Here is a 14,943-nt window from a genome sequence, read left to right on the forward strand (position 1 = left end):
AATATCAAGGGGTTTTTAAAATACAAAGACCAAGACAATAAAGAGGGAAACGGTAGGGCCCATCAAGGATTGTAGAATTGAACTGTGTGCAGACATGGAAGATTTGGGCACTGTCCTAAATGACGACTAAGCATTGATGTTCACAGTGGCAAAGAACAGACCAAGTGTTGACATCAGATGGCAGAATATTAAAAATGAACAGAGAGGGAGGTACTTGAGTGTTTGGCAGCCTTTATAAGTGTGTATACCTGCAGGCCTGGGTGAAATTTATTCCAGGCTGTTGTAGGGGGTAAGTAGGAGATAGAAGGGGTCCTGACAGTAATTTTGAAATTTTCTTTGGCCACATGTCGATTGCTAAGGTTCTCCCATTATTATAAAAGGGTTGAAGGGATTGATAAAATTACAAACCTGTCTTTTTAAACTTGTTGGTGAGAAGTTATTCGAAAGAACTGAGGACCTAAATATTTTGATGCTTGGAAAGACCATGAATAATCTGGGATAATTGCCAAGAATTTACAATGTTCAATAAGTTTGATTAAATATTGAGGTGACCAGGAGTGTTGGTGAGGATAATGCATTTGATGTGGTCTACGTGGATTTTAGCAAAACTTTTGGTACAGCAGACTGAGATGACGGGATCCAAGGCAAAGTGCTATGTTGATCTAATATGAGCTGAACAGCAAGAAGCAGAGGGTGATGGTGGAAGAATGTTTCTGTGACTGGAAGTCTGTTTCCAGGTGACTTTCATATGGTTGGTGCCTTGTTGTTTGTGATGTTTATTAACAATTTGAACTGATATTTAGGGGAGATGATCAAATATTTGGCTGTCATGGGAATTGGTAGAATGGTAAATAGGCAAATTGCAGAAGAATATCAATGAAGTAGTGAACAAGAAATTCAACTGAGAAAAATGAGAGGTAATGCATTTGGGGTGACGAACAATGGAATAGGATTACAGTGCAAGCGGTTGAACCAGGCAGGTCCTGAGGATCAAGGAGACGTTGGTGTGGAAATCCCTTGATCCCTCATAGTAGCAGGGAAGATCGTTGGTGGTTAAGAAGGCATGCAGGATCCACGTCTTTATTAACTGTGGCATAGACTGTAAGAGCAAGGAGGTTGTGCTGAAACAATATAAAACTGATTAATTCACACCTGGAGTATTATGTCTCGTTCTGGTCATCACAGTACAGGAAGAATGTGCTTGTGCCAGGGAGGATGTAGAAATGCTAATTTATCTGGAAGATCTGAAATGTGAGGAAAGATTGGATTGATTGGGTTGTTTTCATTGGAACAACAAAGGTATTGATAGGACTGAATAGAACTGTTTAAGATTGAAAAACAGAGGGGGGCTAAGAAGCTATTTGGGTTCTCTTGCTTGCATATTGAAATTGTGACCAAATTGCTGACACACCAGTGAGTTGAAACTGGATATCTTTACCCTAGCAAAGCTTTTCATAATTTTGAACACTCACTGCGATCACCTCTTGCTTGTATCCTGTCACCAAGTCACCCTTTATTTACATGTGTAAGTCCTTGACACTAGTCCAGCTACCTCAGAGCCAGATCTGAGTGAACAGAATGTCAGACATTCCTTTTTCCCCCTTTTTTTTTGCTGTTTTATTTCTCCCACGCTACTGCCTAACAGTGGTAGTGTTTATTTTTCCCCAGCACCCATGTCATGTGTGTGCAGGTGTAGGACACAGTGAAAAGGCATTCCTTTTTTATCCCTGTTTAGAAGTCAGTCTCCTCTGTCTCCTCTCCTCCTTAATACAGAAAAGTGGAGAGTCCTTTACTCACTGATCCCACTCCCTCAGAGCCAACTCTGAGTGAACAAAACCTCGGACACTCCTGTTTATTTATTTTTCCCCTAAACCCCCCCCACACTACCGCCTAACTGCGGAAGTGCTTATTTTATTCCCAGCACCCATGTTGTGTGTGTGCGCAGGTGTGAGACACAGTGGAAACGCATTCCTTTTTTAAATCTGTCAGCCAGGGGTCCCTGATTGGACCAGATTAACAGCTTCAATCAGGGAACTTATTCTCTGAGGTCTACCTGGCTGACCTCATTCCAGTCACTACATTCCACACCCTCTGAGTTTGAGGATATAGGCTGGTCCTCTTGTCGCGCTTTCTGTTGCATGTGACCACTGGGTCAGGTACCTCTGACTCTGCATTGGATATGGGTGGCATGTAACTCTCAGGAGTTACAACCCGCCTCTTGTAGCTGGAGCTTGGGAATAATACACTCTCCTCTTTCAGTGGCAAAGGTGTTGATGTGGCGAAATGTGCTGTGTCTGTCTCACTTTCAAAGATCTCTTCGATGCTTAACAGAGGGGAAGAAATCTGGTTCCAACTGTTACAAGAAACATGGCACCGCTTGTGAGTTTGCGGCTTTTGCATGGTCCTCGTGCTTGTTCAGGACTGTTGCTACTCCCCAAACTTTACATGTCACTGGTCCTGACTTTGCTTTGATCAAGCCTCTTAGCCATGCAGGGTAATTTCTGTCGTTCCTCTACCAAACATTGAGTTGTCTCTCTTGCTTGGTCGAGTCTGGCATTCATACTGGCATCTTGTGTTTGAAGAATGAACTCTATGCATGTCCAACGACTTGCAGTAGTCATTCACAATAACAAAAAATATTGAACCCATGGAAGGAACTGCACAGTGAACGTGTGACCCAGTCCAGAGTTTACCGGCCATTTCAAAGAATGTGAAAGAGCTGCTGCAGGTAATTTTTCTCCATGTTGCCACTCTTGACACTACACCAACATAACTATGTCTGCATCCAGTCCTGATCAACTGCTATAACTTCAATCTAACATCTTCGTTTGGCAAATCCTGGATGACCTTGGTAGAGATCACTCAGTATCTGGCAGCGACCTTTGCTCGGGGCAATCACTCTTGCTTCCCATAATAGTATGCTGACCTCCATTGTTATGTGGTCTCTCTGGGTCCAAACATTTTTCAGTTCTGGTTCTGACAGTCCTTGGTTTTCCCCCATCACTAGCTGTTTCAGTTTTGCCAAGGCCAGAACATTGTAAGTGTCACCAGAAAATTTAAAATGATTAGACTCTTCTGGTGGTGGTACCACTGGTATTTTATCTGCGAGCTGAATGTGACTTAATGTATCCACATTTGCAACTTGGCCTCCCAGACGGTTTTCGAACTTGTAATTGTACGCACTCCGTATTCGAGCCCACAGTTGAATTTGGCCTGAAGTTTTGAGTGGCACTACCTTGCCCTCTTTAAGTAGACCTAGTATGGATTTGTGGTCTGTTATTACAAATTTATGTCCATAAAGGTATTGGTGGAACTTCCTGACTCCAAATATGATCAGCTAGAAGCAAGTGAAGGCTGCAGATGCTGGAGTACCAGAATTGAAAAATGTGCTGGAAAAACACAGCAGGCCAGGCAGCATCCGAGAAGCAGGAGAATCGACATTTCGGCCTGAAGATGCTGCCTGGCCTGCTGTGTTTTTCCAGCACCACATTTTTCAACTCCAGATATGGTCACCCAACCTTTCTTGCTTACCTAGGCATATTTATGCTCCGCGTTAGCCAAACTCCTAGATGCATATGCTATTTGGCATTCCTTTCAAATGGGGGCAAGTATGAACTAATACTACCGGAATGCCATAAGGGGAGGGATCACATGTCTATACCAGCTTTTACTTGGGATTGTTGTGTGCCCAACATGTTCGACGATGATAGTTTCTTCACTTCCTTGAAAGCTATGGCTTGGCTATGCAACTATTTATAAGGCTGACCCTTTTTGAAGAGTTGATGCAAAAGTGTCAGGGTGAAGGCCAGGATATGTATGAACTTTGTGTAATAATTCACCAGCCCAAGGAAAGCCCTGCGTACCAGTCCATACGTGGGAGCCAGGGCCCCATTGATTGCCCTCAGAAGATAAAGTGAAAGGGTGTAACCGGCTCTAATGGGCTGTGTAGCCCAAGGAGGTCATTTGGGGTGTCTGTAGCAGATATTTTTCCCTTCCAGGTTCTACACCTACCTGGGAAAAACGTCTAAGGGCTATGTCCAAGTTCTCTTAAGTGTTCCTTACAGGTCTTTCCTATTATTAGCAAGTCATTTGGACAAATGGCAACCTAGGCTAGAACTTGCAAAATATTTTCCATCATCTGCTGGAAAATTGTTCAGGCTGAAAATGGTTCAACTGGCAGGCTTGTATATTGGTACAAATCAATTGTTGCATGCTTAGGGGAATCGTCACCGAACCACAACTTGAAGTACACGTGGCTGATATTCAGCTTTCTGAAGGACAGACACCTGCCATCTTAGGGTATAAAACCTTTATGCAAGGGACTGGGTCTTTATCCAGCCACGTGAAGCGATTTACCGTTTGTTTAGAATCTCCCCAAAGGTGAACTGATCTGTCAGGCTTCAAAGTCTGTATTACTGGTGCTGCCATTCCACAAACTGGACTTATTTGATGATTCCTTGGCTTTCCATTGTTCTGATTTCTTCCTCGACTCCTGTCCATCAGGTAAATGGCACTGACAGGCCTTGGAGAATTGTGAATTACGTCCTGGTCTACATGCAAGATGGCTTTAGCTCTTTTGATAGTCCCTCAACTTTCATGAATGACTTCTGGGTATTAAGACATTACTCAGACAGCCAATTTCTAATCATTAAATGTTGAGCCAACTGAGATGAACTTATATCAACCAATTTCACTCCATCAAGCTTGACCTGAGCCTTTTACTACTATTAGTGGTAATTGAACCAGTTGCATCTCATCAGAGACCAAAACCAAAGTTGTTTCCTTAGTCTGTAAAGCTTCTCCAGTATAGGTTCTCAGTCTAGTAGAGATCTTGCACAAACCTAGTGGCTAGAGTCCAAAGTGAATTTTGTTTAAAAACTGGTTTTGCGATCACAAAAGGCCATGCTGGTATCCATCTCCTTTAAAACTGGGTGACCATTTAACCAACTGTTTATTTTGGTTCTGATTTGGATATTGCTAAGTCACTTAACTGTTCCAAACTAGATGTAGGTGGATTTTCCAGGATGTGCACTGTGCTGAATACTGGGCTATGAGTTCTCGTTTCGGTATAGTTGGACTCTAGCTATCTCAAGAGGGCACACCAGTAGCAGTTATACTGGCTTACCAGCCCAGATCCTGAAGAAAATTTTACAAGTTTGGCTGAGGCTTGGCTTTGTTTTGGGATTTTGCCTTCACTCAAATGGTGTTCTCCAAGCTGAGTTGAACTGGTAAGGTTGTTCACTTCCATCGGAATACCCTGCTCCATGTGCTTTTTTGAGTGATAAACCTGGTTGTAGTGCCTGCTTAGAAGTCTAGTTGGGCTTCAGCTAGTAGGTGCTTTTGGATGTTTACATCATGAATCCCACATGCCAACCTGTGTCAGTACATTAAGTGTTAAACCAAAGTCTCATGCCTCTACCAGTTGTCTGAACCTAGTCAGAAATCCCAATACAGATTCCCCTGGTTCTCGAGTTGCTGAGTAAAACCAATTGCATCTCAAAATGAGAGGTGGTTTGAGGTCATTGTGTTCTTTCACAGAATCCATTAACTCTTGAAAAGCTTTGGTATCTAAAAGGAAATTTAGGCTCCTAATAATGCAAAAGGTTGTGGATCCACAAGCTGTCAGCAGAATTATTTGTTTTTCATTACCCCCAAAGACATTTTCCTGCAGACTGGGCCCAGTCTTTGGCAGGGTCGAATGAGTCAAGCTCCCCAAATAATGGCAGAAATACTTACTGAACTCAGATAACTGTTGTGAGTGAGTTGCTTCAGGAGTGAGCTTTACTTTTGGTGTCACTGAAATAATTCCAGAGACCGTTATCTCGTTTTCCAAGTTATGTTTTATTTGCACATGGAAAGGCCTTGGCACTAGTCTAGCTCCTTGAGAGTGTGGGCTCCCTGATTGGACCAGATTAACACCCCTAACCAGGGAATTTATATTCTGAGGTCAACCTCTGTGTCCTCATTACACTTACTAGAAACTTTTTCTAGAAGATAAATTAAGATGTTTTATCCAATCAACAATGTGAAACTTAACCTTGGTTTCAAAGAGCCATGTTGACTGGTCAAGGTTAATTTATTTCTTTCTCCATCGATGCTGCTGGACCCAATTGAATTTCTCTAGCACTTTTGTTTTTATTTCAGAATTCCAGCATCACCAATACTTGGGTTTTAATTTGAATATTGTTTATCTTTTGCAAGTTTTTTTTTGCACGGTGCTCATTGTATTCATGTCAGACTTCTGGCCTGTCGACTTCATTTCTCTAATTCTAGTCAGTGAGAAAGTGTTACTGCCTCAAGTAAATTGTTCCACAAAATAGGTTGATATTAATTGCTGAAGCTCTGCCACTGTAATGAGCTTAGTTAAGCTTTTTAAGTAATATTTTGATATGTGTGTGTGTGTGTGTATATTGCTACCTGCAATACTTTTTTCACTGGAGTATTTGGCTAACATTTCCAGGATTGAGCTTTAATTTAGATTTGTTGCAATCTTTTCCCCTTTTGGAGAAATGGAGTGGGTCAGGCTTTTAGTTTTGGAACTGGGTCTGGAATTTGAATGTAAAGGACTGCAACGGATTATCATTTGAACTGATAATTATTACTTTTCACAGCACATGCCATTTGCTGAATGAAGTTATATCAAGCTCACTTAGAGCTTGATGCTATTTCATGGTCCAAAATTGCAAATAAGAACACAGTCTAACAATTGGGCATGGTCGGATGAAGTCCATTAGCTGAAGGTGTGCTGGATAAGATCATAAAAATTAGAAGCAAGAGTAGGATGTTTGGCCCTTTGAGTCTGATAAATTAGTAAGGGATTTTCTGTGGACTAGTGAAAAACTGAGACAATTTCTCTAATTTCCAGACAAGAGCTTGAAGACAATTGTCAACCGACTCCTACAGAGTGGCTACTTTGACAGCATTCATAATCATCAGAATGGTGTGTGTGAAGAAGAAGAAGAACCATCGCCCTTACCTGTTGAAGAACAGCCTCCAGAACCAGGTATAAAACAAATATGGTCATTTGTTGTTATATAGGATACTTGCGTTTTAAATGTCTGAGTTTGAGTATACACAACACTTGGTTTCATAGTATCTGCTCATTGAGCTGAGTACAAAATATTTTCCAAAGTCAGTCACTAACCTAATGCCATGGTTAACTAAGTTTTGGAATGAGAAAATCAGTTACGCCATCATTCCTAATCATTAATCTTTTACACATTAACCAAGTGTTTTAATATATGTATCTCGATCAGCCCATGTATTTAAATCCTGGAGGAGTCCTACCAATTTGTTAAATATCAGAATCAAAAGCTCAGAAAAACATTAATTCTCCACTGATCAAAAGGACCTCATGACAAGATTTAAGCTTTGATTGCACATCAACAGACTGGACAAGATTGGAGCAGAAGTAATCCATTTGTATATCCTCTTCCATGGTTTCATAAGATCATAGTTGATCAGTTTCCATTTGGAATAGCACATTCCCATCTACTCTCCATAGTTTTTTGTTGGGCAAGGGAATCGATCCACTTGTGCTGAGAAGATATTTCATGACCTTGTTTCCATCACCTGAGGCAAAATTCCAAATTTGGGCAGTTCTGAGAGAAATAATTTTCCATGTCTCTAATTGAAAAGGGCAGTCCCTTGGGTTTTAAAACAATGCCCCTCTGGACTGATGCATAAGAGAACACTTCTATATGTGTAGAGTCAGGACCATTTGGAATCTTTTACAGTAAAAGCAAGTCATCCCTCTCTTGTAAAATCCACTGGAAAAGCACTTGATTTGTCCAACTTAACCTCCGAGGGCAACCTGCTCGATTCAGGTTTTAATCTGGTCAACTTCCTGTGAACTGCCTCCAAAATGTTGACATCTTCCTTTCAAGTACGGTGGCTCAGTGGTTAGCACTGCTGCCTCACAGCACCAGGGCCCCAGGTTTGATTCCAGCCTCTGGCAACTGTCTGTGTGGAGTTTACACATTCTCTCTGTGTCTGCGTGGGTTTCCTCTAGGTGCTCCAGTTTCCTCCCACAGTCCAAAGATGTGCAGTCAGGTGAATTGGCCATGCTACATTCCCCATAGTGTTAGTTGCGTCGGTCAGTGAGAGATGGGTCTGGATGGGTTGCTCTTTGGAGGGTCGGTGTGGACTGGTTGGGTCACAGGGCCTGTTTCCACCCTGCAGGGAATCTAATCTAATCTAAAAGTAGACAGATAAAACTGAACACGGTATTAACAATGAGGTCTCACCAGTGCACTGTATAACTGAAACATGACATCTTCCTTTGTAATCGTGGAAGGTGTAACACCTGCTTGTTTACTACTTCCCTCCTCACTATCCAAGGCCCCAAACCACCTGTAGGTGAAGCAGTGGTTTACCTGCACTTTGTTCAGTCCAGTTTTCTGTATTCACTGCTCACAATGTGGTCTCCTCGATATGAAGGAAATGAAGTACAGACTTTGTGACCACTTTGCAGGATGCCTACGTTCTGTCCACAAAAAAGACCGTGAGTTATCATTTGCTCGCCACTTCACATCCCCGTGTTCTCCGGCCAATATCTCTGTCTCAGGCTTGCTGCAGTGCTCCAGTGAAGCTCAGTGCAAGTGGGAAGGACAAGACCTCATTTTCCAGCCGCAGCCTTTGGGACGACTTATTGAGTTTAACAATTTTTAGGCATGCTTTCCCTCACCCTCACACACCAGACCTTGTCATCTCATGGGCTGCTATCACGCACTAATTGTTGTCAGCCAATAATAGTCCCCATTAGCAGCTGTTAATTCCCCCAATCTAACTTGGAACTACTCCTTTGTATGTCCAAATGTCTTTTCTGTCTCTTCTGGGGCTCGATATCCACCTACTGTTTATTTCTTCCCCACCACTCTCTCATCCACCCCCATTCCATTTTCTGTTTTTAAAAAAAAAATCCTTTCCCTAGCTCCCATTAGTTCTAAAGAACGGCCTTTGGACCTGAAACATTAACTCTGATTTCTCTCCACAGATGCTACCAGGCCTGCTGAGATGTTCAGTTAGTTCTGCTTTTGTTTCAGGTTTCCCGCACCTGCAGCTCTTGGTTTTTGTCTTGTTAGTTTTACAATCAGTATGACTTGTGATAATGATCAGCATCTTGTTAGTTCCCCTGATTTGTGTTTTCTGCCTGCATGCTAACCTTTTCATAGAATCCCTCCAGTGTGGAAACAGGCCCTTTGACCCAACAAGTCCACGCCGACCCTCTGAACAGTGATCCACCCAAACCCATTCCCCTACTCTCTTACTCTATATTTTCCCCTGATTAATGCACCTAACCTACACATCACCTACCTGCACGTGTTTGGATTATGGCTTTTGTGACTCGAGTATGAGAATCCTGGAATCCCTCAACATCTCAGATTTTCACTCTTTTCCTCATTTTAAAAGAATACTGTTTTTCATGATTCTTGTTGAAGTGAACAACTTTGCAGTTTTCTGCACCATAGTTCATCTCCCAGAGTTTACCTGACTCACTTAATCTGTATGCAAGCTCTTGAATTTTATTTGCAACATGGTCTCCCACCTACTTCTATTATATCAAAATTTAGCTCCCATGCTCTCGTTGAAGTGATTGATAAAACTGGAAAAGTTGAAGCCCCAGTGTAGATCCCTGCAGGACTCCACTCGCATTTGCCAATCAGAGGACCCTTTTTAGGCATTGTCTCTGCCCATACATGGAGGCTTTACTTTCTGCACCTTGTAACCTTCACTTTTATTGTATAAAACATTGGGGTATGCAATATTTCTTGGCAACCTCGATTCAATTACGAAAACAAAACTGTCTTTTATATTCCCATATCACAGTTACACAAATCTTTGCCGTTTAAATGAATACTTAATTCTTCTGTAACCATTCTGAAGCTGTTGTTGACTTGATATGATTTGCGACCAGATAACTTATTCTTCCCAGCCTGAGTTTTACTATGAAGGTTACACGTAAAGTTCCTCCTCTTTAGCTGAAGCTATGGATAATCTTTTGCCTTGCTTGAAATTCTCATGACGTGGACTCTTCATTCTGAGTGTGAGCTCCAAGTTGTGTTGTGGGTGGTGAACCAGATCATATGGTATTTTCTCTGCTCAGAGTGCAGGATTTGCACTGTGTCACATTCTTGGTGACTTTGTTGAGTTTATGTAATATTTTGGGTAATCCTGTACTGAAGTGACTTGTGGCCTCTTTTCCCCTCTCAAAAGTCCCTCTCCATCGTCATCAGAATCACAGGAGTTTACATCCAGATAGAAATGTTACTTAGTTGCTCTCTAGAATTCAGTTGCCTTCCATCTTGTAGTTTAAACTGTAGATTTAATTCCAACTGATTGAGGCATGACAACACTGATCCTTCCATGTGAATCTTAGAAACTAACAGTCTCTCCACAGTCAGAACAATGGTTTTTACACTATTGACAGCAGTGAACATTGCCTTTGTTCCACTGAGTCTCAGGACTTGGGAGTCCCTCTTGTCACATAACCAACAAGTCTCCCAGGTTTCTTGGTATGTAACTTACAAAGTATTCTGTCCATGTTCATTCCATGTTTTTCCTTTTGAGAGAGTCCAAAAACAACAAAATTGTCTTAACTCTGCTTTTGTACTCTGCAGTGTTACATTGCATTGATTCATGGTGAGCAGTTCATTGCTTTTGTTCTTTTTCAGTGTGACTTTTTTAAAACTTTAAAGTTTGCATTATTTTAATACTTTTGCAGAACCTGAAGCAGTTGAAGAATATGTGGAGCAAACTGATGTTGAAGCAAGAGAGGTGAGTGGCAATTACTGTATAAGCCAAGATCGATTACAAACTTTGGAATAGAATGTCTAGGTATGCAAGCCACAAAAACATAGTATATTAGTCCATCAGTATAAGCACAGGAGTGCCTCCATATACACATTTTTTAGCTCTTGATTTTTCTTCTGATTTGGCTGTGGTTTTAATTTGCATCACATTTGTGATGTGCCATTCCTCACTGAAACAAACGGCAGTGGACATGTTGAATAAACCATGTTATTTCATTATCAAGAGAGGTATTAGGCAGTAATAACTGTACTGATTCATTGAAATAAAGTTGAATTGTATGTCGAGCTTTAACCTGAAGTAAGAGAGTTGCTGCATATCATTCCCCTTCTTAATGAGAGAACTCCTGTTTTCTCCTTTAACAAAAGGAAAATAAGTAAGGTTTTTGTATGGTAGTGTTAAGACCCCATGCTTTAAGCAAATGGTATAATTAACTTTTGTTGTGTTTTCCTTGGGTGTAAAATTATCCTGTACACACTAAACAACGTGGTGTTGGGAATTACTGTCCCTAATAGTTTGGTTGATGTTATATTTTTAAAACAAGTCAATTTGTTTTCCAGTTTGTGAACAGGCAGTTCATTGCGGAGTCGCAGTTCAGCAGCAGTCAGAAAGAGCAAACTGATGAATGGAACACAGAAACTGTTGAGGTAACTGATTTTGCAATTAACAAATAAGCTGCTTTGGAAAAGTAGATGAAAATTTGTTGCGTTCTAGTCCATTCAGTTCCTTCTACAAAGCTGAAACTAACTACAGTGACGTTCAAGTTTTTTTATTGTATGACGTGGGTTTATTTTGGGTTCCTTGTTTTGATTACAGATTTCATAAAATCTATCTTCAGATGCCTTTATGGAGCTTTTGAAAGACTTTAAGTTAATATTTGCCTTTTTTCAAAGAATTGGCATGCTGTTGAAGATTTTCATTTTGCACTCCAGGACAGACAAAGATCATAAAATGTCAAACAGAAGAATGATTTATACTGTGTAGGAAAGAAATAGAGGGTAGTAACACACATAATGCTGGTGTAATGTTGCATGTCTAAAATAATTGTCTGTTGACAGATGCTGCCAGACCTGATGATTTTTTGGAGCATTCTGTGTTTGTTGCAGATAGCCAGCATTCACAGTATTTTACTTGCAAAAAGAAGTTTTTTGAAGTAGTAACTAAGAGGATTGATGAGGGCAGAGTGGTAGATGTGATCTGTATGGACTTCGGTAAGGCGGTCGACAAGACTCCCTATGGGACACTGGTTAACAAAGTTAGATCTCGTGGAAAACAGGGAGAACTCGCCAGTTGGATATAGAACTGGCTCAAAGGTAGAAGACAGAGGGCGGTGGTGGAGGGTTGTTTTTCAGACTGGAGGCCTGTGACCAGTGGAGTGCCACAAGGATTGGTGCTGGGTCCACTACTTTTCTTCATTTATATAAATGATTTGGATGTGAGCATAAGAGGTACAGTTAGTAAGTTTGCAGATGACACCAAAATTGTAGTCGACAGCAAAGAAGGTTATCACAGATTACAATGGGATCTTGATCACATGGGCCAAGAGGATGAGGAGTGGTAAATGGAGTTTAATTCCGATAAATACGAGGTATTGCGTTTTGGGAAAGCAAATCTTAGGAGGACTTGTACACTTAATGGTAAGGTTCTCTGAAGTGTTGCTGAACAAAGAGACCTTGGAGTGCAGGTTCATAGCTCCTTGAAAGTAGAGTCATAGGTAGATAGGACAGTGAAGAAGGTATGCTTTCCTTTATTGGTCAGAGTATTGAGTGCAGGAGTTGGGAGGTCATGTTGTGGCTATGCAGGGCATTGGTTAGGCTACTTTTGGAGTATTGCGTACAATTCTGGTCTCCTTCCTATTGGAAAGTTGTTGTGAAACTTAAAAGGGTTCAGAAAAGATTTACAAAGATGCTGCCAGGATTTGGGGATTTGAACTATGGGGGGAGGTTGAATAGGCTGGGGTTGTTCTCCCTTGTCCATTGGAGGCTGAGGGGTCACCTTATTGAGGTTTATAAAATTGAAGGGCATGGATAGGATAACTAGACCAGTTCTTTTTCCTGGGGTGGGTGAACTTAAACTTGAGGGGGCATCAGTTTAGGGTGAGAGAGGAAAAATATAAAAGAGACTTAAGGGCAAACCTTATCATGCAGAGGGTGGTTCATGAATGGGACGAGCTGCCAGAGGAAGTGGTGGAGGCTAGTACAATTGCAACATATAAAAGGCATCTGGATGGGTATATGAACAGGAGGGCTTTCACGGCATATTGGCCAGGTGCTGGCAGATGGGACTAGATTGGGTTGGGATATCTGGTCGGCATGGACAAGTTGGACTGAAGGGTTTGTTTCCGTGGTATACATCTTGATTACTCTATGACTGAATGAGGGGTTTGTTTGGCAAGTAGGCTGATGTAGTTGGTGGAGACGTTGCCATCAAGAATACACCAATTATCCCCCAAAAATTTTGGTGCAATACCTCAGCCTGTTTTTCCTGTATAGAGAGAGCGTCACCATGCAAATGTTTTCCTTTCTGTTTTTTATATTTGTTATCAATTTGCTGTCTTGTACTCATCACGGAATGTGACACAATTTTTAACTAGCCTGTGTTTCCTTTGTGGCTGCTTATAATTTGGCTAGGGCAATGGGGTTACAATTCCAGAAGCACTTTGAGCCTTTGGGCTGGTGAGGGATGATCTTGTAGAGGTTTATAAAATCACGAGAGGCATAGATAAGGTGAAAACCTAAAGCCTTTTCCCTAGGATGTAAGTCTAATGGGAGAGGGGAAAGTTGCCTGAGGGGCAGCTTCTTTGACAGAGTGTGATGAGTGTGTGGAATGAGCTGCCACAGGAAATAGTGGAAATGGGTACAATTACAACATGTGAAAGATATTTGGATGATTTACGGGGCTCGGGTCAGAATTATGACAGCATGCTCCCCAGTTGCCTGGATGGGTGCAACTCCAGCAGCAATCGTCATCGTCATTGTCATCGTCATCGGCACCACATTGACAAATCCGTTGTTTCCATCACTGACATGCAGCAACAGCATGTGCCAGCTCCAGGTTGCACTGCAGAAATTTACCAGTGATCCTTAGATCCTCCAAGCCACTTACCATCCTGACTTGGAATTATATCACCATTCCTTCACGGCTGTTGGGTCAAAATCCTGGAATTCTGAAAGACATTGTGGTTCAACCTTCAGCACAACGACTGCAACGGTTTAAGAAGAAAGCTCGCCGCCATGTTCTCGGGGGTAACCAGAGGTCCCATGAGTGAATGAAACAAGAAAAATTGGTCTTCGAAAATATATATTGTTGCAGAAGTCCTCAGCAGCTTATCTCTAGCATGTGCCATCTTTAAGGCGCATCCTTAAGATGAAATCATAGAGGTTTCAAAAAGACATGAGAGCCAAATATTTTAAACAGAGGTGGTGTGTGTGTATGGAATGAACCTGCTGAGGAAGTAGTGGATGTGGATACAATGACGATAATTAAAAGATATTTGAAGAAGTACATGAATAGGCAAGGTTTGAAGGGATATGGGCCAGGAGCAGACAGGTGGGTTTAATATAGTTTGCGATTATGTTTGGTATGGACTGGTTCAACTGCTGGGTCTGTTTCCATGCTGTATGCCACAAATGAATAGGAAGAGTTTAGAGGAGTATAGACCAAATGCAGGCAAGTGGGACGACTTCATTTTAGTATACCTGGTCAGCAAGGATATGTTAGACTGAAAGGTATGTTTCTGTGCTGTATTACTCGAGTAAAATGTGCAAGTGGATGGTGAGTGGTTGGCTATTTTTCTATAGCATGCACCATTATCTGTGGAATATTCTTTCTTGTTTCATTTTCGTTCTGACTGAATAGCAATCTGAAATAGGATCTGTGGATTTTTAAGCCTTGTGTAATGCAAGTATATTTACATTACAAATTGTAGTGCAGATGCTTAGATCAGGTGATAGCACCGTGTGCCTGAATCTGTAGATCTGTGCATCTCTTTGGTAACTGCTGTACCAAGTCTTTGCATGACGCCATTTGGGATGACTGCCAATTTGAAATCTTACTAAATCTTTGCTGGAAAACTAGCTGGGCTCATGCGTAATTCAAACATGTTGCATCTAGGATTTTAAATTTGTGAAACTT

General features: G+C 41.5%; 1 protein-coding gene across 1 annotated transcript in view; it reads left to right on the plus strand.

Annotated features, from left to right (window-relative positions):
* caprin1b (cell cycle associated protein 1b) overlaps nucleotides 1-14,943 on the plus strand; it is a 111,051-nt gene that overhangs the window by 31,410 nt on the left and 64,698 nt on the right. Inside the window, exons 6-8 of the mRNA XM_072592640.1 lie at nucleotides 6,866-7,003; nucleotides 10,724-10,776; nucleotides 11,370-11,456. Coding sequence (XP_072448741.1) covers nucleotides 6,866-7,003; nucleotides 10,724-10,776; nucleotides 11,370-11,456 — 278 coding nt within the window. The remainder of the gene's footprint in view (nucleotides 1-6,865; nucleotides 7,004-10,723; nucleotides 10,777-11,369; nucleotides 11,457-14,943) is intronic.

The sequence above is a fragment of the Chiloscyllium punctatum genome, chromosome 22, assembly GCF_047496795.1.
Source record: "Chiloscyllium punctatum isolate Juve2018m chromosome 22, sChiPun1.3, whole genome shotgun sequence".
Lineage (NCBI taxonomy): Eukaryota > Metazoa > Chordata > Chondrichthyes > Orectolobiformes > Hemiscylliidae > Chiloscyllium > Chiloscyllium punctatum.